Raw genomic sequence first — 27,473 nt, forward strand, 5'->3', positions numbered from 1 at the left:
ATCAAAATTTCATTCACACTATCACATTATCTTTATTATTACCATTATTAGCAAAACCTGTTCCCCCCCAAAAGCATGGCTTCCAAAGTAATATATTACTGAAAGCAATAGGTTATAACAAAGCAAAGTTAGATGGTAGATGGTCCATAGTAGATGGTCAGTAAAGACCTGTGGAATTAATGGAAAAGTGAAAAGGAAGGAGGGGAGGAAGGAAAGATTACAAACCAAAGGTGGTTTCACAAAAAGCTGTCAGCTTGTAAAAAAGAAAATCTGAACACAGGATACTAACCATGGTCTAGTTTCATACGTAAACCCCTCTCTCTTTCCTCCTGTGAACGTTCCTCATCTTCTCTATCTCCTTTGTCGTTTTCATGATCTACCTGCTTTTCAGAAAGTTTTCGTAATTGCTGCATAAATATTTCAGTAGATGATGTAAAATGAAATTCTTTGTTGTTTAACCAATGAACTACAAAGCCCCCATTTCCATCATCAATGTTAAATACAGTGCCAACCAAGACATTTGGAATATCTGTAGAATCAAAAAAGATAAAATTTCAATGTGAATTTCTAATGTCTTTTAAAATATTACATGTGCCTATAAAGACTAATTCCATTACACAGAAAATGTGATAAACAAAAAGTAAACATAACTCTAGCATGATTTGAAATTTTTAATTGAATTTAATGGTAAATGAACTAATGGCATAGACATATGGAATTAAATTACTAATTTAAAAACGAAACACACCAAATGCACAAACTTTTATTGAATCCTGGTTTGGGGATGAGGGAACAGAAAGACAAAACAGAAAGGCAAATCTAAAAGACATTTTTGAGATGACTGAAATTTAAATATGAACTGAATATCACAGATTATGGAATTATTTCTAATTTTCTTAGGTATGATAATGATATTGTGATTATGTAAGACAATTTCCTTATTCTTAGGAGATACTTGCTGAAGTATGTAAGGATGATATGCCATATGTGTAACTTACTTTGAAAACATTAAGAAAAAATTTCACTCACACACACACCCACATATAAACATACATATGTGTGTATATACAGAGAGAATAAAGCAACTGGCAAAATGTTAGCAATTGTTGAATCAAAGTGTGTGAAATGAGTGTTCACTGTACTATTCTTCCAACTTTTCTGACTGTTTTAAACTTTCCTCAAAAGTCGGGGGAAAATAATGCCAAGAAAGAACACAGGAAGGCAAGCAAACTTCTAAGTATAGCAGATTTTCTCCACGTGGGGTAACTGAAATTCACGCTATAGATCAGTTCACGTAAAACAGTATAATTCAAAAAAAAAAAATCTCCTTAATCCCAAATCAAATTATAAATAATCCATTCAATAGAAAGAAAAAGATACTGTGGGGGAAGCATCCAGATATCACTCTTTTGGAACTGTGTTTGCTAAATACCATCATTATATAAATAAATATTTAAAAATAAAATCCTCTGCACCCTGAAGCAATAGACTTCCATTTCAATAAAACGTAACTATAACTTTATACAAATATAGTTCTTCCAGCAATGTAATATGAAACTAATAGGCCTTGTCATATGTTTTTCATGCAGAAAGAAAACAATGACCTTAAATAGAAGCTTTAAATATGCTCTTGCCAACAATGAACCTGCCTCAAAATACTTCTCAACGACATAGGAGGAAAAGAGCAAAAAGAAAACATCAAGGTTAGAAGAAAAACTATCTTTCCCGAAGTGTAGGACAAGAAAGTCTATGAGGGTACAAAACAAGATATGCTGAAATATAAGAAAAACTATGCAAAAATATACTTAGATAAAGTTATAAAGAAGAGTTGAGAAGAAAGAATAATAGTGAAAATACAAAAGGGTGGGAAATCACACTAATTAACCAGGCTGCCACCACTTGTGTTCATCTCCAGGTTCAACTAAAGCTCTAATTACCTAGAAACTTTGCCATATTCTAGACAAACAATGGTGCTCAAAAATACTTATTTGAAGTTATTCCCCAAGGATCACATAGTCTCAATTTAAGAAATGGCACCTTACATTTCTGTTCCAATTAAGAAGTATTTTAAAAGGAAACATGGAGTATTAGCATAAAATTAGAAACAGGTTATAAAAGTAGTCCCACTTTTCTATTTATTTATCTTACTTCAGCAGATAAGAAATAAAACTTTACTATCCTTTACCTGTGGCGGGATTGATGCTCGCTGCAATGTGAAAATGACACAGTGCATTTGCATGATGGGAAATGTGTCTTTGAACTTCATGCGTTGCCATCTGGTCATGCATTAATTCAGTGTGAGTTACAAGAATGGAAGACTTCCTTTGTCCTTTTCTTAAATTTTTCAAATGGTGTATTGTCTAAAATAGAAAAATAATTACTAAATCCAAGTCTAGGAAGTCTAATAAGTGCTGATCAAAGTACTTTTGATTATTAAGGATTTTACAATTTTCCTCTCTGTAAAACCTGACCATCTTAAAGGAAACTTTAACTACAATAGAACAACTTAATATATTCTCCACTGGTCTTGCAAATTTTATAGTTCAAGGCAGTAGATGCTCAAAAACACTTATTAATATTATCTGCAGAAACCCCTATAAAGATTAGGAGTCCAAACTCTAGTTTTTTCAGGATATCCCAGTACTGAGACGAAATTTACCAGTCATAAGGGTGTAAAAAAAAAAAAAATTCCAAATCTTCCTACCAGGAAGAATATTCCTCCCCAAAATTCTCACTTAGAACTAAATAGCCAGCTAAATAATCTAATATATAACCTCTATTATAAAGACAAAAAGAGGGTACAAAAATACAGAATAACAAGGGGAACCTTAACTTAGATAAGAGTAGCCAAGAAAGACCTCATGAAAGTGTTGACCTGTGGAATTTGTTCAAACTGAGATATGTGCCTATGATAAAAATTCTGTATTGGCATACTCCATCATCTGAACTATTCTGACACGGGACCATGTCAACTCTCAGTACAATCTTTTCTCCACACCATAACCCCACCACACAGTGATTCCTTATTCTGTCACTTAACAATACCATGCTTAATAATAATATACCATTCTTTTCCTTTGTTCCTTGCAATCAATTAAATAAAATGTGGCATCCTCTCAGTTCTTTCTGCAGTAAAGTAAAACATCTGGTCCTTCCTTTCAATTCCGCAGCCCTTGTCCCTTTTCATGTGAAAAACAGTATCAGTTCTATGGTGTGTCCTCTGTCTCTGGTCTCCCTGCTTATTTCTTTGATTATACCTATCAAATTATTTTCACTCGATCTTTGACATTTATCATTATTTTAAATTAGATTGCCAAGGCTGTGCTATATTGGTCGGTTATCTTCTCCTAGGAACAAAATGTATAATTTAAGTATATATAGAATTATATAGACCTTGCAGTTAGGGGTTTTATAGGAAAGGACATTAGAAAGCAAAATAGCGCATTTTTCTACTAAAAACAATTTTAACATCACTAATTGACAACATTTTATTAAAAGGCAGCAAAAATGTGTCAAATCCCTGATTACATATTATTATATTTTTGCTTTTATTTTATGTAGCAGTTAGTAATTCGATTTAACAAACACTTGAAAAGAAATATATTAGATAACATGAAGGATATAAAGATATCTAAAAGCCCTTAGTCTCCAAAAGCTCATATGTAATTTAAAGATAAAATGTTACACAAGTATATATAAATTATTGTAAACATCTAGTAAATGAAGTACTTTTTCCCACTAAATTTCAATCAATAGCAAAACATATTATAACTCTAACTGTTCTGACTTCTGCTTTAATTTCATTTATGCTTTAAATGTTGAAAAAAACTGTATAAATAGTACTCAATCACAGATAGCATCAGAGCAGGACTACTTTACATAAAACTTTAAAGGACCACATCCTTAGCCTATTAAACCCCCAAAATACTTCTGCTTGCCGAAACTGCAAAACCATTTTGGCTATGCAACCATTAAAGTGTTAATGTAAACGTGCAATGTAAAAGTATAATACTTAGTAATGTACAGAGATGTTTATAACACATTAAGTATAAAAAGCAAGTTATAAAACATTACTGCATAATATGATCTCAATCTTGTAAATAAAAAAAAATGTACAAACACACATAGTGGAATAGTTGGATTATAAACTCTACACTTTTTTTCTTTTTCCTAATCTAACTGTAGAATAAGCATATATTCTTTGTGTAATAAAGTCACATGAAAAATCAAGAAAATTAGCAATCTAGGTTTACTATAATAAATTTCTGGTAATTTTTAATAATGTGTTTATCTCATTTTATTCCCTAATCATAATGGGCACAACAGTTCATACTATATTATAAATAATATAATTTCTTAGAAAGCACTTTTGTTTTATATATAGTATTTAAAAGCTAGAAAAATTATTTCACTTTCAAAATATTAAACCATGAAAACTGTGCAATTATATAAGTTCACTTAATATCTTAACACCTTTATTCTTATTCATAATAGTCATTTTTAATTAGAAAAATAAATGTAAAATTTAATCCTCGTGAAACAAAAGCAAAATATTTTTATTTTTATCTGTTTATTTTTTTAAAGATTGCTGTGGTTTAGTTTATTTATTTATGCATGCATGCATGCAGCGCCGCACAGCTTGTGGGATCTTACTTCCCTGACCAGGGATCGAACCCAGGCCCCAGCACTGAAAGCACCGAGTCCTAACCACTGGACTGCCAGGGAATTCCCCACAAAATATTTTTAATTACAACCAATTTCAAAGACTTTTACATGTTTTATCAAAGCTGCCTACTCCTATAGATTTTCACACTCAACATGCAAATTGAAAGAATTAAATTTATACTATTTATCTAGACTACATATCTGAGATCATTACTGTCTGTATCTGTCTTCTAAGTGACATAAAATAAGTGAGAATTCTTTGCCATTAATTTCGTCATTATGTGTACCATTCACCATCTGCAACTTAGCTTATGAATCCCCACCATACTCACATTATCTTCAAGATTCATTTACCATTTTAAATAATACAGTACCTCAAGAGCATGTTGTACTCTGTCTTTGTGTCTTCCAGCATGAGTAAGGTTGCTGGCAGTGCTGGAAGTGGTAGTCTCACAAATCTGCTCACCCAAAAGACAGTCTTCTGGTAATACGGTTTCTGCCCATAGCCGGCAGACACCATCATGGCATGAAGTTAATAACACATTACAGACAGAACCTCTAATGATAAAGAGAAATGAACAAAAGTTACTATAAGTATCAATGACATGAAAAATTAAAGGCTATTAATATTTAGTTCTTCATCCTTAAAGATGACATTAACGCAAAACAGTATGATCTACGTGTAGTTATTTTTCCAATAATGATAATGGATTTCTACTGACTATTTCACACTCTTACCAAACCCCATTTATTACCTGCTCAGACCTGCAAGGTGGTAGGCTGGACATAGGGTGCAATCAGTTACCATAAAATAAGAACAACCTAACTGTCCCTGACACTCACCTTAATTCATTAAACTTATGTCTTGAACAGCTAAACTAAATGACAGTATAGTATGCTTCCAATTGCTTTAGAAATTACATTGTGTGGAGAAAGAGTATCAATGGAAGAGCTTGAAATCACGTACAGTACGGCTGTGAACATCATAAAAACTAGGAAATGGTCCTGACGAAGGAAACAGAAATTAATGCCAGATTATACATGTGCTGCTTGAAAACAAGGCTCTGGAGGATTAGTATCTCCTAAACAAAACAAACTAAACATCAAAAGAAAACCTACATTTCTGTCATTACAAATTGCAGAATGACCATAATAAAAGATCATTAATTATAATTAAACTACGTGGTTTATGGCAGTAGGTCCAGCATTTTGTTTTATCCTTCTTATAACCTAAACAGTTATAAATAGGTAAACAAATTTATTAATAATAAAACTGTAAGCAGACTATAACTTCAAACTATAAATCAATTTCTATTAAGTTAAGCAAAAATGTCACAGCATCAAGCAGCTGAAGTGGTTTAACCACTAATCGTGAAAAAAAAAAACAAAAAACAAAAAAAATTTTCCCATTAAAAAAATGCTTACACAGAATCTGACTCAGTCAAAGGTAAAGTGTTCTGCAAATGTTTTCCATAGATGCAAATAACTTAAACAGATTAAGCTAGAGTAACCTTTTATTTAGATTCCAAAAATGTATAAATTCCCCATGTTATCATTTACTGAGCACCTCCATAATAGGTGTGCTATATTTCCCATCAAGTGCAAACAGTGCTCAGATATATTTAGCAGATGAAATAACCCTTCCTAAGCAAGCATTTTTAGAACTGTATATATAATACAGGAATCATTGGTATGGGCTGTTTTGTAGTTTGCTTAATCTTCTAAACACTTTTTTTTTTTTATTTAAAACATCTTTATTAAAGTATAATTGCTTCACAATGGTGTGTTAGTTTCTGCTTTATAACAAAGTGAATCAGCTACAGATATACACACGTTCCCATATCTCCTCCCTCCCGCATCTCCCTCCCTCCCACCCTCCCCATCCCACCCCCCCAGGCGGTCACAAAGCACCGTGCTGATCTCCCTGTGCTACGCGGCTGCTTCCCACTAGCTATCTATTTTACATTTGGTAGTGTATATATGTCCATGACACTCTCTCATCCTGTCACACTTTTAAGAGATGCTGTAACAATGAAGAAAAACTTATAATAAATCCTTTGAGAAGTTTCTGTTGATAGCCCTAAGATAAGAAAAACTTGGCCACTTTATTCACTGTATGTATATGATATGCCTTCCCAGAATGCATATTACTGACAGTTTATTACTATGTTTTATTCTCCCTCAGTGTGTGCTTTCCTGTTACTTGCAAACGTCTCCTTCCTAGAATCTACTGCTGCTGCTGATACTGACAATACCAGCTAATGCTGCCTGGGCGCACACTATGTGCAAAGGTCTGTATAAGCATTCACAAGCACTCACACATTTCAGTCTCATACAACTCTCTGAGGTAGGTACTACTACTACCCCCATTCTACAGAGGCATGGAGAGCTTAAGAAATTTAGTCAAAAGCTCACAAAGCTGGTAACAACAGCAGAATCCGAAGTCCGGCAGTTGACGCCCAGAACCTCTGCTCTCCATTGCCACCTTGTCAATTAAAAGGACCTTTGTTTTCATTATTTTTATGAACATATAAGTAATACAAAATGAAGTTCTATGACACAGTTGTCTAACCTGGGCATATATTTGCTAGTTTTACGCCATGAAAAACCTGTCACAGCTCGCGGATGTGCCAAATAGACAAAGGAAAACTGGGTAGACGCCTGTCTCCTTTCCACTTCATGATGATCCAGAGGTATAATTGAAGACTTCCAACCAGTCATAGGGTACCACACTTTCAAAAGACAATCATCCTGTGAAAATATATAGGCCAATATAAAATTAATTTGTATCTACACATTTCAAAATTTAAGTGGTTTGAAGAAGCTTTAAAAATTAAGCTCTGTTGCTGTCAGTTTATTTATCTCTTCTAAAAATAAAATAGTGTGTGTGTGAAAAAAAAAATTAAGCTATATATAAAAACTAAAATGTGACCTATATATAATACAAAACTAAACCTAAAATGATGCTTATTATTCTAAATAATACCATTCTTGAGAAATAAATGGTCAGTGTGCTCATTATCAATCTTCTCTACACAAAGGTGCTTTTCAAACAGAGATTGAAGCCAAATTCCCCCACTTCAATACACAAGGGTCACTGTAAAGAAAAGACTCTGGAACCAGGTGCTAGCCTGGATAAGAAAGAAGCCATGTTATCTGTCACTGTTATCATCTCCTTTTTGAAGAGATCTAAAAGGATGAGACAAACCCTTTTTAAATATGAATTGCTTCTTACTCTAAGTCAGGATTCAGCAAACTCTTCCTGTAAAAGGCCAAGTTAAGTTAGACTTTGTGGACCACACAGCCTGTGACACAGATTCTTCTTGGGTTGTTTTTTTTTTTCTTAGAACCCTTCAAAAATGTAAAATCCATTCTTGGTTCATGGGCCATAGTGTTCTGATTCCTACTCTAAATGATGAGAGGGCATCTAGGCAGTTTTTGGGAACCACTTCTATGCCCACTTAAGAAATTTAAAGGTATAACAATAGGCACTGACTTTATCATTTTACTTAGTTCTAAGAATTTTGTTAAAGGCCTAAATAATTTTATCTTATTTAACAGGAACTATCTTTTACAGTGCTTCATCCTCTATGGTGAAAAGTACATGAAGGAAAATAAAAAATTGATAACATTTATGTAAAAATCTCAATCTCTAAAAAACAATGAAATTACGTATAGGTCCAAATATTTTCACCTGGACTAGACAAACACTTCTGTTTTTTTCCATCTTAGTATTCATTCTCAATCTATACTACATAATGTATGTTTCCACTAAGGTCTCATTTATTCGGATATTTGAATTACACAACATATCTCTTTAAGTACTTATTCTGAGACAACCACTTAACAGTGCACTCACTAGTTGCTTTCCTCCAAGTACTTTCTCCACCTTAGCATCATCTTCACCTTCCCAAATTTACGGCATGACCTATGGCAGTAGTTTCAGACTATGTACCACAAAAACCCTCGAGGTACCTGAGAGCCCTTAAGGAGTCATAAAGGAAAGTCAGAGAGCCTCCACAAGCCGAGCAATCAAGCCCCTTTTCCCATTCCTGCCAGCTTCCCCCTCAAATGAAGCAGCCTCACCATTCTCACCTGTTACTACCTAAAACTCTAAAACCACACAGAATTAAACTAGAAATCAGTACAAGAAAGATAGCTAGAAAATTCCCAAATATTTATAAACTAAACAAAAACACTTCTAAATTACAAGACAAATTTTTTTTAATTTGTTTATTTTATTTTTGGCTGCACTGGGTCTTCGTTGCTGCACGCAGGCTTTTCTCTAGTTGAGGTGAGTGGGGGCTACTCTTCATTGCGGTGTGCGGGCTTCTCATTGTGGTGGCTTCTCTTGTTGTGGAGCATGGGCTCTAGGCGCGTGGGCTTCAGTAGCTTGTGGCTCGAAGGCTCTAGAGCACAGGCTCAGCAGCTGTGACACACGGGCTTAGTTGCTCCGTGGCATGTGGGATCTTCCCAGACCAGGGATCGAACCCGTGTCCCCTGCATTGGCAGGTGATTACCAACCACTGCACCACCAGGGAAGCCTGGCAAATTTTAAAATATGTTGAACTGAATGAAAATGAAAGCAAAACATAAAAATTTGGGGGTTGCAGCTACATTAGTGCTTAGAAGGAAATGTATAGTTTTAAATGCTTACATCAGAAAAGAAGAAAGGTCTCAAATCAATGGTTTAAGCTTCTACCTGAAGCATCAAATAAGAGCAAAGAGAACTCATATTAAAGAGATATAAAGAAGAATAAAAACCAATGAAATAAAATACAAAAATTATAGAGAAATCAATGAATCCAAAAGCTATTTGTGAAAAGATCAATAAAATTGATAATCTATCTAGAAAGACCAAAAATATTTAGAGAGAAAACACAAATTACCATTATCAAGACTGAAAGATGGGACCTGGCTACAGATCCTACAATATGTTAAACCCCTCGAAAGACAATTTCAAAAAAAAATTGACAAAGGAAGAAATAGAAAACCTGAATAGCTCTACATCCATTAAAGATGCTGAATTCACAATTTCAAGTCTTCTCACCAGAAAACAAAACCCTAAAACTACAACTAAAATCTGAGACTCAGGTGGCTTTACTGATGAACTTTACCAAACATTTAAGGAAGAAATAGCACCAATCCTTCACAAAGTGTTTCAGAAAATTGAGGAAAAGATCTCACTGTATAAGGGCAGTATTATTACCGAGATACCAAAACCAAAGACATAAAAAAACTATACAGGAATATCTTTCATGAACAAAGATGCAAACACCTTTAAACCTAATCCATCAGTATATTAAAAAAAAACAAATCATGACCAAGTGGAGTTTATCCCAGCAAAGTGAAGTGGGTTTAACACTGGAAAAATCAATAATTGCATTTCATCATAGTAACAGAATGAAAAAGAAAACCTACATAATTATCTCACGATATGCAGGAACAGCACTTGACAAAAGGAAACACTAATTCATGGGGGAAAACAACACTCTCAGCATATAGGAATAGGAAAAATAAAAGGGAACATATACAACATGATCAAGTTGAGTGACTCTACAATAAACCTACAACTTACATCATATATAATGGTGCAAGACAATGCTCTTCCCATAAAATTGGGAGCAATACAAGAACGTCTGCTCTCATCAATTCTACTCAACATTGTACCAGAGGTCCTAGTACTTGCAATATATTGGGTAAGGGAAAAAAATAAAAGGTATACAGATTAGAAAGGAAGAAGTAAAACTGTCTTTATTCACAAAATCCTAAGAAAACTACCCAAACAGGCTGCTAGAACTGATAAGCAAGGTCATAAGACTAAGGATCAAAATTCAAAAATCAATTCCATTTCTATATTTAGCAATAATTAGCAATGTAATTTCTGTAAATACCTTTTACATTAGGAAGATAAACTTAAATTGTGTACCCTGAAAACTATGAAACGCTGCTAAGAGAAAGAAAACCTAAATAAAAAGAGAAACGTACCACATTCGTAGATAAGAAGACCAAATGTGGGACTTCCATGGTGGCGCAGTGGTTAAGAATCCGCCTGCCAATGCAGGGGACACAGGTAGATCCCTGGTCCGGGAAGATCCCACATGCTGTGGAGCAACTAAGCCCGTGCACCACAACTACTGAGCCTGCGTTCTAGAGCCCACGAGCCACAACTGCTGAAGCCCATGCACCTAGAGCCCATGCTCTGCAACAAGAGAAGCCACCACAATAAGAAGCCGGCACACCGCAACGAAGAGTAGCCCCTTCTCGCTGCAACTAGAGAAAGCCCGCACACAGCAACAAAGACCCAAAGCAGCCAAAAATTAATTAATTAATTAATTAGTTTTTTAAAAATTAAAAAAAAAAAGACCAAATGTTACTAATGTACAATTCTTCCCAAATTGTTCTATAGAGATACAACGTAAATAAATAGCATCAAAATCACAGCAGGCTTTTTTGTAGAAACTGACAAAATCTGTATGGAAATCAAAGGACTGACACCACCAAAAATATTTTAAAAGAAAAGTAAAAAGTTAGAGGAAACTACTTGTTTTTGGAACTAACTATAAAGCCACAACAATCAAGACACATATTATTAGCATAAGGGGATATATATACACACACATACACACACACACACACACACACACACACACATATATATATCACAATGGAACAAAACAGAGAGGCCAGGAACAGATCCACACATGTATGGAAAACTGATTTTCAACAAAGTTGTCTAGGAAATTCAATGGAGAATGGATTGCCTTTTTAAAATGCCACTGAAATATCTTGATATACCTCTGGGGAAAAACTGACTTCAAATCAAATGCAAAAAAACCACCTCAAAATGTAAAAGTCAGGGGCTTCCCTGGTGGCGCAGTGGTTGAGAATCTGCCTGCCAATGCAGGGGACACGGCTTCGAGCCCTGGTCTAGGAAGATCCCACATGCCGCGGAGCAACTGGGCCCGTGAGCCACAATTACTGAACCTGCGCGTCTGGAGCCTGTGCTCCACAACAAGAGAGGCCGTGATAGTGAGAGGCCCGCACACCGCGATGAAGAGTGGCCCCCGTTTGCCGCAACTGGGGAAAGCCCTCACACAGAAATGAAGACCCAACACAGCCAAAAAATAAATAAAAAATAAATAATTTTAAACAGCCCTGCCAATGATCCTAAAAAAAAAGTAAAAGTCAAAACTATAAAACCTCTAAAAGAAAACATAGTAAAATATCTTTGTGATTTCAAGGTAGACAAAGATTTTTTAAATCTAGGCCACAAAAAGCACAAACCAATTTTTAATAATTGATGTTGGATTTCTTCAAAATTAAAAACTTCTGCACATCAAAAGACATTGTTTAAAAAAATAAAAAGGCAAGTTACAGACTGGGAGGAAGTATCTATAATACATTTATCTTTCAATTGTAGTAAATATACAAAGAACTCTTATAATTCTATAATAATGAGAAAACAAACCCAATTTTTTTAATGGGCAAAGGACAAATAAACACTTTACCAAAAAAAAAAGTATACAGACAGGCAATAAGCATGTGCTCAACATCATTAGAAATCAGAGAAATACATATGAAAACCACAATAAGACACCACTACCCAGTCTATTAGAATGGCTAATATTAAAAAGGCTGACAATGCCAAATTTTGGCAAGAAAGTGGAGCAACTGATATTATTCCATTGTTGGTGAGTATGCAAAATGGTACAACTTTGGAAAGCGCCTGGTACGTCTTTGTAACGTACCATGTGACCCAACAATTCCACTCATAGGTATTTTTTACCCATGAGAAGTGAAATGTTTATACAAAGACTTGCAAATGAATGGTCATAGTAGCTTTGTTCATTTTAGCCTAAAGCTCCATACAACCTACATGTCCATCAACAGGTGAATGGATAAACAAATTATGATATATCCATATAACAGAATACAACTCAAATAAAAAGAACAAATTACTGATGCACACAACATAGATGAATCACAAAACACTGTGCTAAGTGCAAGAACTCAGACACAATAGAGTATACTACACAATTTCATTTACATACAACTCTAGTGAAGAAAAATCTAATCAATAGTATTAGAAAGCAGAGCAGCTATTTATTATCTGGAACTAGGAATAGGAGTAAGGGTTAATTGGGAAGAAGTAAAAGGAAACCTTCTGAGATGACGTAAGTGTCCAATAACTAGATCGTGGTGGTGATTACATAGGTCTCTAAATTTGTCAAAATACACTGAACTGCACATTTAAAAAATAATTTCATTTTATGTTAATTATACCTTTTAGGTTAATTACACCATATAAAGTTAATTATAAAAAAGACATAACAAGATTTATATAAAAGGATGTTCATTTTTAATGGCAATAGAAAAAAATTAGAACCACTAAATGTTCATTAATAGTTATCTGGTTAAGTTAAACCATGGTATACATTCATTCATATAATGGAAAATTATGTTGCCTTTAAAAAGAAAAGATATATCTGTATTGACACATCAATCTATGATACAGTAAGTGAATAAATCAGCTTAAAGAATATGTACACACACACACTTCTGTATGGTTTACAAAGGCATCAAAAAGTCTAAAAGAATATATATTAAACAGAGAACAGTGGCCATTTTTTTTTTTACTGGGGGTATGGCTATTTGGCTGGAGATTTTCATTTTCTCTGCATGTTCCTCTTAATAATAAATACATATTATGTTAAAGAAGTAAAGATATTCCCATGTTAAAGGGGGAATAAAGGTCAATAAGCCAATCCTTAAATAACCAAAACACTAAATCTAGGTACAGAGACATGCTCTCAAGAGGAGGAAAAGCTTCAGGGAACATTCTGTAGCCAGCTGCCTCCCTTCCTGCCAAAATCACCCTCCTCAAAAATTCTTCTCACCTTAGCCCTTAGAAAACCCAGTTTTTTTCTCAAAAGAGTAATCCTCTATTAAAGAAAAATGGTTTTGAAAAAAAAACAAGGTATTTTAAGTTACATTCAAATTTTAAAAAATAGAAATTATATAAAGTGTTCAGATACAAACTTCATAAACATGAACAGTATTTGTTTTTATTGAACAAATATAATGCTTTACAATTTTCAAAAGTTTCACACACATGATTTCATATAATCCCATAATAACCCTCTTTTTAAAATCCCCTACCCCTACATTGCCCTCTCCCACTTCCCTCTCCACAATGGTAACCACTAGTCTGTTCTCTGTATCTGTGAGTCTGCTTTTTTTGTTTTATTCACTAGTTTGTGGTATTTTTTAGATTCCACATATAAGTGATATCATACAGTATTTGTCTCTCTGACTTATTTCACTTAGTGTAATGTCCTCCAAGTCCACCCATGTTGCTGCAAATGGCAAAATTTCATTCTTTTTCATGGCTGAGTTGTATTTCATTGTAGGAATATACACACACATACCATGGAGGGCCCAAATCAATAAAATCAGAAATGAAAAAGGAGAAGTTATAACTGACACCACAGAAACACAAAGGATCATAAGAGACTACTACAAGCAAATATACACCAATAAAATGAACAACCTAGAAGAAATGGACAAATTCTTAGAAAGGTACAATCTCCCAAGACTGAACCAGGAAGAAATAGAAAATATGAACAGGCCAATTACCAGTAATGAAATTGAAATCAGTAATTTTAAAACTCCCAACAAACAAAAGTCCAGGACCAGATGGCTTCCCTGGTGAATTCTAACAAACATTTAGAGAAGACTTAACACCTATGCTTCTGAAACTATTCCAAAACACTGCAGAGGAAGGAATACTGCTGAACTCATTCTATGAGGCCAGCATCACCCTGATACCAAAACCAGACAAAGGTATCACAAAAAAAGAAAATTACAGGCCATTATCACTGATGAACATAGATGCAAAAATCCTCAACAAAATATTAGCAAACCAAACTTGGAAAACTATATAAGACAGTGGAGATTTGAGGAGAGTGGCAAGCTCTGAGAGCGCATGGAAGCTCTTTACCCCTAAGGTAAAACTGTCCCCTTTCCCTATACCTACCCGGCGCATATCTTCCATTTGGCTGTTTCTGAGTTATATCCTTTTATAATAAATTGGTAATCTAGTGAGTAAATGCATTTCCTGAGTTCTGTGAGCTGCTCTAGCAAATTAATCAAACCTAAGGAAGAGGGTCTTGGAAACCTCTAACTTATAGCCATTGGTCAGAAGTATAGGTAACAACCTGGGCTTGTAACTGGCCTCTGAAATTATGTGTGTGGGAGGGCAGTCTTGTAGGACTTGTGGGGAGGAAAAATACTTCCCTCTAACTTTCTAGATTTTTCTGGCTGTTTAAGAATTAAATTGACATGAGACAAATTAACAAGAGAAAATCAAATCGAATTTTATACATACTGGAACCCCACCCCACATATAAGAGAGGTTCAAAGACAGAAAGGTCTAAGCCATTCTAAGCTAAGGAATGGGATAGGGTCCTGGGGCTTCCAAGGACTGGAGGGTAATTCCAGGACTATAAGAAGAAGAGCAGATGTTGGGTAATTAGATGTTTGCCCTGCCATACGGATGGGCCACTCAGAAAAAATTTATCTCTGGTAATAACTCTTTTTCTGGGAAAGACCCTCAATTAAATTCTTCTAGGTAGTTAAGGGAGGGGCAAAATTTCCTCTTGAACTCACAGGGTCTCAGTTGCCTTTAGTTCAAAATAATCCTTATGCAAAAGTGGCACATTTGGGGGAAAAAAAAAAAACTATAAGACAGTGACTAAAGAAACTGAAGATGACAAAAACAGATGGAAAGATACACCACATTCTTGGATTGGAAGAATTAATATTGTTAAAATGACCATACTGGGAATTCCCTGGTGATCCAGTGGTTAGGACTCCACGCAATCTACAGATTCAATGCAATCCCTATCAAAATACCAATGGCATTTTTCACAGAACTAGAACAAATAATTTCAAAATTTGTATGGAAACATAAACAGAATTTAAATAAACACCTAGCAAGCAAACCAAAAAAAACAATTCTTGAGCTGAAGATTTAATCAGGTATGTCTTGTGGGGGGAAAAGGCTCTTTAATAAGTAAGACTCTATGCTCAGATAAAAAGTTAAAATACTCTTGAGCCCTCTAAAAATTTAATTTACCACACATTAAAAATAGATCTTGGGACTTCGCTGGTGGCAGAGTGGGTTAAGAATCCACCTTCCGATGCACGGGTTCGAGCCCTGGTCTGGCTAGATCCCACATGCCGCAGAGCAACTAAGCCCAGGCACCACAGCTACTGAAGCCCATGCACCTAGAGCCCGTGCTCTGCAACAAAGAGAGGCCACCGCAATGAGAAGCCCACACACCACAACGAAGAGTAGCCCCGGCTCGCCGCAACTGGAGAAAGCCCGCGCACAGCAACGAAGACCCAACGCAGCCAAAAATAAATACAGAAATAAATAAATTTATTTTGTTAGAAAAATAGATCTTACCATCAAAAGTACTCAATGAACTATAATATTAAAAATCCTGAAGGTAATTGGATTTGAGTCCCCAAACACCTGAGCTGAAATTCTGTCATGTGTAGCAGAGGCGCTGGAAAATGCCTTCTAGTGGTAGATTACAGTGACTCAGTTATCCACTCTTTTCTAGATTCTATTCCCATATAAGTCATTACAGAGTATTGAGTAGAGTTCCCTGTGCTATACAGTAGGTTCTTATTAGTTATCTATTTTATATATAATAGGATATATATATATATATCCTTGTGCTATAAAGTAGGTTCTTATTAGTTATCTATTTTATATATGTCAATCTCAAAGGCATTCTTATCTTTCCCTCAGAAATGTGAAACACTTAGCTCTTAGGAGAATTGAACATTAAAAGCTTAAGGGAACGTGACTAATACAATGAAAAAAAATACTCAATAATCAATTGCTAAGGCTGTGTGCAATAAAAATTCAGAGAAAAAAGGTATTAGGCATTATGGAGTGCACAAACAGAATCGCCTCTGAGGAGCTTAAAATCTAGTTGCTCCATTTAAGAGGACATACTTTTAGTCTTTTTACTTATTTTTGTCTGAAGCACAAAGGTATCTTTCAGATTCATTAGGGAGTTCAAATAATCAGAAGATGTTTAGACAATGAATAATGATCATCTATCATGGCTCATTAATAGTTTTTAAAGCAACAAGTGACCCTGTCAAAAGACCATATATCCTAAAATAGTCTCAAAGTTTAGCCAGCTGTAACACACAGCAGAGACAAACGTCACACACTGGGTGAGCAAAAGGAGATAATCAGAAACATTAAGAATGTATGAGGGAAATCGACTACAAGCCCTGTCATTCAGCTACAAAAAAATAAATTCTGCCAACAACCTGAGTGAGCTTGGAAAAGGGTTCTGCCCTAGTCAAGTCTCCAGGTCAGAGTTCATCCCAGCTGACACCTTTATTGCAGCCTTTAGAGTCCCTGATCACGGCACCCAGCTAAGCTATGTCCGGACACCAAACCCACGGAAGCTGAGATAATAAATGTGTGGTCTTAAGTTGCTAAGTTTGTGGCAATTTGTTACGCAATAACAGAAAACTAATACAAACTCCTACTGACAGTGTTACAAGTAAAATTAAGGCAGGCAAAGGGAATAGAAAGTACAGTGGTAGGTGAGATGCAATTTAAAGGGGTGCTTTAAACAGTGACAGTGACATTTAAGAAGTTAAGGGGAAAAGCCACGCAGGTCTCTGGGGGAAGGATTTTTCTGGGTAAAGAGAATAACAATTGCAATAGAAAATGAGGAGAAAAACTTGGAGACAGCAGCTATAAGCAACCCTTTCGAGGTGTTATAAGGAGGGCACAGAATTAACAGAAACTGAGAGAGAAGGTCAAGAGATGGTTTTTGTTATTGTTGTTGTTCGTTTGTTTTAGAATGGGCAAGATTATAGCACATTCGGTATGCTGTGCTGTATTAGTCAGCTCAGGTTGCCATAACAAAATACTATAGACTGGGCGGCTTGAACAACAGAAATTTATTTTCTCACAATTCTGGAGGCCAGAAGTCTAAGATCAGAGTGTCAGCATGGTCAGGTTCTGGTGAGACCTCTCTTCCTGGCTTTTTGACAGCAACCTGCTTACTGTGTCTTCATGTGGTAGAGAGAGAACAAGCTCTCTGGTATCTCTTCTTATAAGGGTACTGTTCCTATCATGAGGGCCACCCTCATGACTTTATCTAACCTTAACCTCCAAAAGGTCCCATCTCCAAATATCATCACTTTGGAGGGTTAGGGCTTCAGCATATGAATGGGGAGGGGGGACACAAACATTCAGTCCATAACATATGCTAATGTGATGCCCCAATGGAGAAGGGAAAACTAATTGAGAAGAGAGGAGAGCGCTGCAATACTGAGGTCCCTGGGTAAGCAAGGACAAACGGAATCTAGTCTACAAGTGGAAGAACTGGCCTTGTATAAAAGCAGACCATTCATCCATGGCAACCCAAGGGAAGGCAGAACATACATGCACAGATGTAGGGAGATGAACAGATACAGGTAGGTGGTGGGAGTTTATCAAAGTTCTCTTCTGATTACATCTATTTTCTCACGTAAGAATCCATAGTACACAAATGCTAAAGTGGGAGCATGGACTGTCATATGGGACTCTACCAACACCCAATGGCATAGAGCTTCAGTTTAAAATACAGTAGCTACATAGAGACAACACACGGTGTTCACGCAAGGTGATAAGTCAGATCAGAGGTGCCTGCATAACACCATAAAAAAAAAAAAAAAAACAAAGAAAAAGACCCCGAAGGACTATCGCTAAATGAAAGGATGAAATCAAGAAAAAACCCTCTCTGAAAAGGAATATGGTAAGGAAGGGTTCATCTGCATCTGAACTCTGAGCGAAGGAAAAAGTCTCCGCTGGGCATCTGTAATGACAAAACAGGCCTCATGAGACCCAAGCGCACACTGTGTGGCACAACTTCCAAGCTGAGAATTTAGTTTAAACTGGGTGTGCCTCCAGGTGCCTGGCAGAAACTATATAAACCTTTCCTAGAAGAATGCATACTCAACCCAGGCCTCAAAGCATCCCTACGAATGCACTTGCAATAAATATTTTCTCAATGAAATACAAAGCCAGCTGATTTTGGTGCTGTGAAATCTAAAACATCTGGGTTAAAATCCCAGCTCTACCTTCTGACTATCTGTATTCTCAGGGAAGTTCTTAAGCTGCAGTTTCCCCTTCTGTAAAACAGTTGCCCCATAGGCTTTTGAAGGCACGGTTTCTGGTACGTAACTATCAACAGCTACCGGTCGCTATCATAACAGTATCAGTAGTTATTAGTCTAAAATTACTGATAAGTTTTACTTAATAATGCAAAATAAAAGTTGTCACCACCAATAAAATACTTCTGCACCATCCACCACCACCCCAAAACAACTGAGCCTGACTCTAATCTATACTCTGGACAACCCATGAATCAAAAAGTGAATCACACTGAAAATTAGAAAAATTTGTATTTAGAATAATAATAAAAATAATACACATCAAAAGTTATGGAATTAAAAAAATCTTATGGGATAAAGCTAAGCTTAAAGGGAAATCTATAGTGTTAAATGTATACATTAAAAACAAAAAAGGCTGAGAAAAACAAAAACAAAAAAGGCTAAACATCTAAAAAAGTTTGAGAAAAACTATTAAGTGTGCAATAGCATTACGTCTTTAAAAATGTACATACCTTAATATTTAAAAATACTTTATTACTAAAAATGCTAACCATCATCTGACAACACAGGGTTGAAACAAACCTTCACTGTGTTAAAAAACGCATTATCTGCAAAGCACAAAAAAGCAAAGCACAATAAAACCAGGTATACCTGTACAAAAAAGGAAAAATTATTTGCCAAGCCTCACTTTAACACAGAGATCTCATAAATCCTAAATAAAATATTAGCAAAGCAAATCCAGCAAGGACAATACATTACAATCAAGTTGAGATTATTCCAGAAACACAAGATTTATTTAACACTTGAAAATAAGTCCAACATATTTCATCTTATTAAATAAGAAAATAATGATAATATCATTAGATGCAGAAAAAGTATTTGCTCAGATTCAACATCATTTGTGATTTAAAAAAGAAAAATCCTAGCAATCTACAAATAAGAAGGAAACTTCCTTTATCTGAAAAACAGTATCTATAGTAAACACCTACAGTAAATATCACACTTAATGGTGACACAGTGAAAGGCATCTTTTTGATACTGGGAACAAGGAAAAGATACCTACTCTCACCACCTTTACTCAACACTATACTGGAGGTCCTAGATACTGCAGAAAAAAAGAAGACACAAAACACTTAAGAGTTAGAAAAGATGAAATAAAACTGCCATTATTCACAAATAATAGAATTATGCACATAGAAAATTCAAAGGATCTACAGAGGACTTGTTAGAATTAATGAGTTTATTAAGATTGCTAGGTATAAACCCAATATACAAAAATTAATTGCATTTCTATATACCAGTAATAATTATAAAATGATACCATTCATATCATTTTCGACATCAAAAATATCAAATACCTAGGCATGAATCTAACAAAAGATATTTAGGACCTCTAGAAAAAATTATAAAACATTACTGAAAGAAGTAAAAAGATCTAAATTAAAGACTATGTCATGTTCATAGATGAGAAGACTCAACTGTAAAGACGTCAATTCTCCCAAAAGTGATCTACAGAGTCAATGAAATATCAATCAAAATCACAAGAGGTTTTCTGTTTGTTTTATAAAATTTATTATGCTCATTCTAAAATTTATATGGAAATACAAAGGGCCAAAAATAGACAGGATAATCTTAAAGAAGGAAAACAAGATGGGAAGACTTGCTCTACCAGATATCAAGACAATTTAAAAGCTATAGCAACAAAGGTGGCATTACTACAAGGAAAGACCAATGGACTAGAGAAAAGAATCCAGAAACACAGCCACACTAGTATGGACATTTGATTTTGACAAAGGTGGCAATAAACAGCAATGGAGAAACAAGAGGCTTTTCAACAAATTGTGCTGGACAACTGGATATCCATACAGAAAAAGTAAAACCTGACCCCTTCCTCAAACCATACCTAAAAACTATTCCACATAGGTTTTAGATCTAAATGTGGAAGACAAAAAATTAAATGTCCAGATTTTAGACCAGAGGTTCTGAGGTCTTCTGACCCAAGGCACCTGCAGATAGAATTCAAGATATAAAAAATATTTTTGATACCTCAACTGTATCCTCTCATGCCTTAGCATTTTAGTGAGGCAGTTCCAATTGACAGCATCTACATATCTTTGCCTGAGTTTTCCAGGAATTGTTTGTAAGTGCTGAGAATTAATGCTCTGCTCTCACCAGCCTTCAACCCATGTGTGTATGTGTGATGTGTCTGAAGAACAAGTGTGAGGAACATAATGTTGTGAGGACCACTAACTCCCAGAGTTAGCCAGAGATTTAATCTTGTTAATCACCTGCATGATAATACACTCTTTTTAAAGCACCTTCACTTCCCTGCCTCAAATCCAGTATATTTTTTTGTGAGCATTGCCCATATTAATTACTTGAACTCAAATCCTTGCCTGGGGGTCTGCTTCTTGAGAAACCAAGAAAACCAAGACCCAGAGTTACAATGAACTTGAGTAGGGGGAAAAAAATTACTTCTCTATTTTTGTAACTGCTAATTGAAGGAAATGCTAAATTTGTTATGAATATAAACATACCAAAATGATGTCAGCAGTACTTGTGACTTTGTCTCTAACAGAAATCACAGATGTTTTAATATTACATGACAGCTGCTGCAGATACCTCCAAATATTTTTTACATTCCTCACTACATTGAAACCATTATTTATTAGTTTACTGCTAAACCGCACATGATCGCAGTCTTTCTGCCTATAATGTTATACAGTCCTCCTGTCTATAATGTCATCAACTATTGAGCAACTAACTATCTCTGTGCCAAGTAATTATTCAACCACAAAACAGTTGAGTGTTCTACAACTAAAGATTAACTCAAAAAGCCTTGGGTGAATTCTGATGTCCTTGGAAAACCTATCCTTGCCTTGTAAAGTATAATATGGAAATTTTAATTCATACACAACAACTAAATACAATTAAACTTTAACCTGTGATTTTTTTAATGTAATTTTTTCTTACTGAATACATTAACTAAAAAGTACATAATTGATATCATCACAAATTTGTTTTTTAATATCTTGAAGGTATATTTCAATAACCATATGGTATCATTTTTATAAGTTCAAAACTATTCAAAAATAAAAATTATATTCTTTGGGAATTTACACCTGTGAAACTATTTTTTAAAAAAAAGCAATGAAATAAAACATAAAATTCAGGATTCTGGTTGCATAGGTGGGAGGGGAATGAGGAGATGCAAGAGGAAAATAGTAACCCATTAGTTTTATGTCCTTTGTCTCAACTGGGTAGTGGGTACATACATGTGCATTTGTTTAATTATTATCTTATATATAAGTTTTATATATATTCATTTTATACTTAGGAAATATTATGTATTTAAAAAGGAGCATTCATAGAATCAGAAAAAAATCCTGAAAATCAAAAACGTGATAGCAGGAAAAAATTATTTCTAAGTTAAAGCTGAACACCCCACCCAGAATTTAAACAAAAAAAAAAAGAAGAGGGGATTAAAAAAAAGAAAATTAGAGGATCAGTATAGAAGGATCCACATCTGAATAAGGGGAGATCCAGAAAGAGAGAAAAGAGAATATGAAAGGAAGGAAATAACACAAAAGGAATAATATAAAATAATCCCCCTGAACTGAAGGACAAGAGTTTTCAGACTGAACAGGCACATCAAATTGCCTGCACAAAAAAAGTCTTTATCCTTTAGAGAGACATACTAAATATTTATAGTTGACTGACCCATACCACGATATCTTGAAATTTTAGAACACCGGGATAAGGGGAACATTCTTAAAACCTCTACAAGCTGGGAGAGCATGGTCATAATGGCACTATACCTCTCAAACAGCAACACTGGAAGCTGGAAGGCAACAGAAGCATGATTTTTAAAATTCTGAAGGAAAATTAGTTCCAACCAATGCTATGCCCAATCAAATAAAGCATAACAAAGAAGAAAGAACTGTTCAGACTTGCAAGGCCTCAAAAATGCTTTTTTTCCCATTCATCTTTTCTCAGGAACCTACTGGAGGATATCTCCATCAAAACAAGGAAAGAAGATGATAAATGATGTGAAGAAACAGGGAATTTAACAAAGGAGATGGGCAAAGAGAATCTCTCGAGGTTGGTAAAAGAAAGTCCTGATATGAGAGCTCTACTATTTTAGACTCAGAGAACAACTAAGCCAGATTGGAGCAAAGAGAACAGACATTTCCAGGATACCTCCTACGTGGGATTATACTGAGAAAAGATCCAAAGAATGTCAGAGGTGTGGGGGATGAATTAGGTATATAGAAAACTAAGCAAACAGTAAAACAAAGTAATTATTAACACCAAAGTAATTATTCCATGAAAAATCTTTTATACACTCCTAATAATGTGAATAATAAATAGTGATTTTCCCAAATATTATGAGATGCTTATATCAGAAAGACAGGAGGAAGGGAAGTGAGTATGTGTATGTGCTAAGTGGAGATGAGGTTGGGACATCAGCTAGAGAACTAAAGTCTCAGCCTCCATAGTAGCAAGGCCAGAAATGATACATAAAACCAAAAGGAAAAAAAATTTTTAAATTTAAAAATGGGAGCATAATCAAGTTACTAAAGAATATGGAAAGAAATACTAAACTACGCAATTTTAAGAATCACTGCCTCTAGGACACAGGAATTAAGAGTGAGAAGGGAGTGCATCTTTTCATTGTAAATCTAGTAGCAATATTTTACTTTTCAAATTATGTACATATGCTATTTTTTAAGCCTAAAAATTAATTTTAAAAACCATAAATTTTCACACGGGTCAAATAAGAATAAAAATAATAGCCATTATTTCCCAAATGCCAACTACTTATGGGAAACATAGCAGATCGTTTATAAAAACTATCACTATTCCTCAGGCCATCTTTGTAATGTAGGATTATCCTAATTTTACAGATGAAAAAACTGAAAATGAGAATGAACAAAGAACACTTTTGTTTTGTTTTTTCCGTTTATGTTTTGTTTGGTCCTTTACCTTTCCAGCAGTAGCAAAATATTCACCATCAGGGGACCACTCCATCAAATGTACAGATACTGAGGTTCTAAAAAAACAAAATTGAACAGTTAGCATTTTTAAAATCTGGAACACTACATATATAAATGGTCAAAATAAGATTTTCATAATATCATCAAAACAAGAGTGTTTTCACCTCTCTAAAAATAAATCTAAATATTTCACCTCCCTAAAAATACAAATTAATTCATTAAAGCTAATCCAAAGCTCACTTTGGGGAGCCAAAGAAGAATGCAATTAACATGCATAAATGATATCGCAACCTACATGCCCCACCAACACCCTAATGTAACATTTTGAAAACTGAGCTCATCATCTTCCCAGGCTAGTTGGATCCCTTCACATACTCCATATTGTTAATGGATCCCTTCACATAATCCTTCCACTTGAAAGAGTGTCTCACAACTTTCACATCTTCCCTCTCCCTATCCCACCTATATCTCATGCATTAATGAATAATTCCTACATATCAACCTTCTCAACCCAAGTCCTGAGGTTATTAACTATGAAAATATTTTCATCCTTTTTTAAAACAATCAATTGTAGCACAGATTAAAGGATGATGTTATAATGGGTTTTGGTTAGAAAAAGTCTATTTTTCTAGGCTTCTAAGAACATATCTCAGGAAGCATTTTTTTAATTAATGAACATAACAGAGTTAGACACTAACTTGCACTGCCAGATGCACTTCCAATCATTTAAAACAGGAGGAATTTTATTATCGATTTCTTCCTCCTCTTCCAGAATGTCACCTCCTGGAGGAGCCCACAACTGAATAGAATCAGTTGCTGTCAACAATCTGTTATCTGAAAATTAAAGAATGTTCAGATGAATAAGCAAGGATTATCTAGAGAAATAAATGCACATGTGGGCTTCTGCTTAGGTCTATAAACTATTCTGTGAAAAATAAGCAATATTGTCTATGAAAAACACTTGTGGATTATATCCATTTAAAAGTGAGAATCCACTGACAAGAAAACTTGAGGGAAACTTGAGAACAAAAAAGAAAAGCCTCCTGACAAAGAGCTATTGTCTATCAGGTAAAACTTTAAAAAAAAAAATAACAACAGAAGTAGAATAACAAAACAAACCCCGAAAAACTCTGATATATACAACACAGAATATTCTCAGGATATAAGACATAACTAAAGATTAATGAAATTTGTTTTTCTACATGGACTATTAAAATTACCCTCACTAGTTGTGAATGTAAAAAGGGACAACAGCCATTATCATTAAAAGTTTCTAAACTTTCAATATTAAAGACAGTAATTTCCCGAAATACAAATAACAAAATGAGATAGGGTTTTTCTGATCTTGTTTTATTTCTGATTTTATTTCTTAATAAAAACAGTTGGAGTAAAGTGCAGCACATTAATTAATAAAAGAAATCATCATTGTTTCTTGGAACAAAACATTCAAAAGTAGCGGGGAAAGCACAGAACTAACAGTAAATTAAGCACTGTACAAAGCAGTGTATATGAAAAAGAAAAAGGTATACTCATTCACTAGCAAAAAGAGAATACTACTGATCATTTTCTTATTATGGGAGACTATATCACATTGTAATCACACACTTAAAACAAATATTAACTTTTCATAATTTCTAAAGATAATTGCTAAATACCTTGAGGGTCCCATGCTAAATTGTATGTCACGGAACTCAAAAAAAACTGCCCAGTTTTAAGCCACTGACACTTGAGTTGCTGAAACATACAGAGAGAAAGAAAAAAGAGAAAGATATGTTTTCAAAGTAATATCCACAAGCACTACCATATTATCATTTTCTTCAACTGAAGACTATGATCTGAAACAAAGATGTAAATATTTCACTATTATTTTCAAAATACTGTTTTTAAAATAATTTCCAATGATTCCACTTACTATTCTACCATATCAGGCTGTTTGCCACGCCCAAACAAAGCATGTCTCCCAGGCTTCCTTCCATGTCTATAAACACAATCTTTTTTTTTTTTTTTGGCTGCGCGGGGTCTTCATTGCGGCATGCGGGATCTTCAATGAGGCATGTAGGCTTCTTAGTTGCGGCATGCAAACTCATAGTTGCGGCATGCACGCAGGATCTGGTTCCCCGACCAGGGAGAGAACCCGGGCCCCCTGCACTGGGAGCGCAGAGTCTTCTCCACTGGACCACCAGGGGAGTCCCCTATAAACACATTCTTATTCTTAGCGTATCCCTTCCTCTCTTTTCCGCCTGCAAACTCCTATGGTTACATCAAGATCTAGCTAAATCATCACCTCTGCAGTGAAGCCTCTTCTGACATCCTGGCAGCACTCAGAGCACTTTTTACTTATATTCTACCATTATAACACTGGTCACACTGAATTATTTGTTTATATATCTGACTCTCCTGTTACACTGCAACTCTTCAAGGGCAGGAATTATGCCATAATGAGCTTTGTGTATTCAGTGTTGTAATGACTGGTACACAGATGCTCAATAAATGTTTATAAAAACAAAGTAAATGCACATTAGAAAGAAGTACAAATTAACACAATCCTATGGAGTCAATGTCTAAAATAAAACTAGATATACCTTCCAAAAAGCCAACAAATTTGAACCATATAATATATAAAACCCACAAACCTGACCTATATTTGAATAATTTCCATTCTATTTTCTTACTGTTTCCATTCTAAAGTGTAGAAAGATTTAAAATTTAAAAGTCACAGCTCTTTCCTATGAAATACAGTAAGTAAAAAAGTTTAGATATCTCTTTGCAGTAGACAAACATAAAATGTTCTTTTGTGAAAGTACAGTGCAATGTAAAGCCATGTCAAGGCTTTTTATAGGCAAGTTATACAGTAATTGCTTGGCAAGTAATAATTTAATAAATGGCAATGCCCTCTCTTATTATAAAACTTTTTAAATGTTTAACAATAAAATAATTTATTCAAGATTTCATGACTATCTAGAGGTGGAATCTTAAAATACAACTATAAAACCTGAACTTCAGTATCCAAAAGTAATTTTATATTTTTTAATCAGGGAAAAAGTTATTTTTTAAACCCTATCACTGCTGACCCAACAACAATCACAACAGTATTTTAAATACTGCTCAACAGAACTATTTTACAGTAATAACAAAATCATTCCTAAAACTAGAGCTATCCCTAATATTCTTTCCATTAGTGCTTCTCAGAGTGTAATCTGTGGACCAATTACATTGCAGAAATTTGGGGAGTGAGGTCTGGAATCTGATTTTTTTTTTTCCATTTTTTTTAAATGTAATTTTTATTTTATACTGGAGTATAGTTATTTACAATGTTGTGTTAGTTTCGGGTGTACAACAAAGTGAATTAGTTAAACATATACATACATCTATTCTTTTTCAGATTTTTTTCCCATATAGGTTATTACAGAGTATTGAGTAGAGTTCCCTGTGCTATATAGTAGGTCCTTGTTGATTATCTACTTTATATATAGTAGCGTGTATATGTTAATCCCAAACTCCTCATTTATCCCTCCCACCTTTCCCCTTTGGTAACCATAAGTTTGTTTGCGAAGTCGGTAAATCTGTTTCTGTTTTGTAAATAAGTTCATTTGTATCACTTATTTATGG

General features: G+C 34.7%; 1 protein-coding gene and 1 long non-coding RNA gene across 11 annotated transcripts in view; one reads left to right on the forward strand and one right to left on the reverse strand.

The window, feature by feature from the left end:
- Positions 1 to 27,473, reverse strand: part of DMXL2 (Dmx like 2) — a 149,760-nt gene that overhangs the window by 85,070 nt on the left and 37,217 nt on the right. For 7 of the 10 annotated variants that reach the window (XM_082387370.1, XM_082387371.1, XM_082387369.1 and 4 more), the window contains exons 4-10: positions 25,520 to 25,598; positions 24,563 to 24,698; positions 23,854 to 23,920; positions 7,238 to 7,416; positions 5,040 to 5,223; positions 2,186 to 2,360; positions 290 to 529 (exon numbers count right to left, since the gene is read on the reverse strand). In XM_082387370.1, the coding sequence (XP_082243496.1) occupies positions 290 to 529; positions 2,186 to 2,360; positions 5,040 to 5,223; positions 7,238 to 7,416; positions 23,854 to 23,920; positions 24,563 to 24,698; positions 25,520 to 25,598 (1,060 nt within the window). The other 3 variants (XM_082387373.1, XM_082387366.1, XM_082387374.1) reach the window with 3 other exon arrangements.
- On the forward strand, positions 536 to 25,614 carry LOC309626577. The gene is made up of 3 exons (XR_014243297.1): positions 536 to 1,703; positions 6,851 to 6,956; positions 22,864 to 25,614. It is a non-coding gene; the product is annotated as an uncharacterized lncRNA (long non-coding RNA).

The sequence above is a fragment of the Balaenoptera borealis genome (genome assembly GCF_965194805.1).
Source record: "Balaenoptera borealis genome assembly, chromosome: 3".
NCBI classification, from domain to species: domain Eukaryota; kingdom Metazoa; phylum Chordata; class Mammalia; order Artiodactyla; family Balaenopteridae; genus Balaenoptera; species Balaenoptera borealis.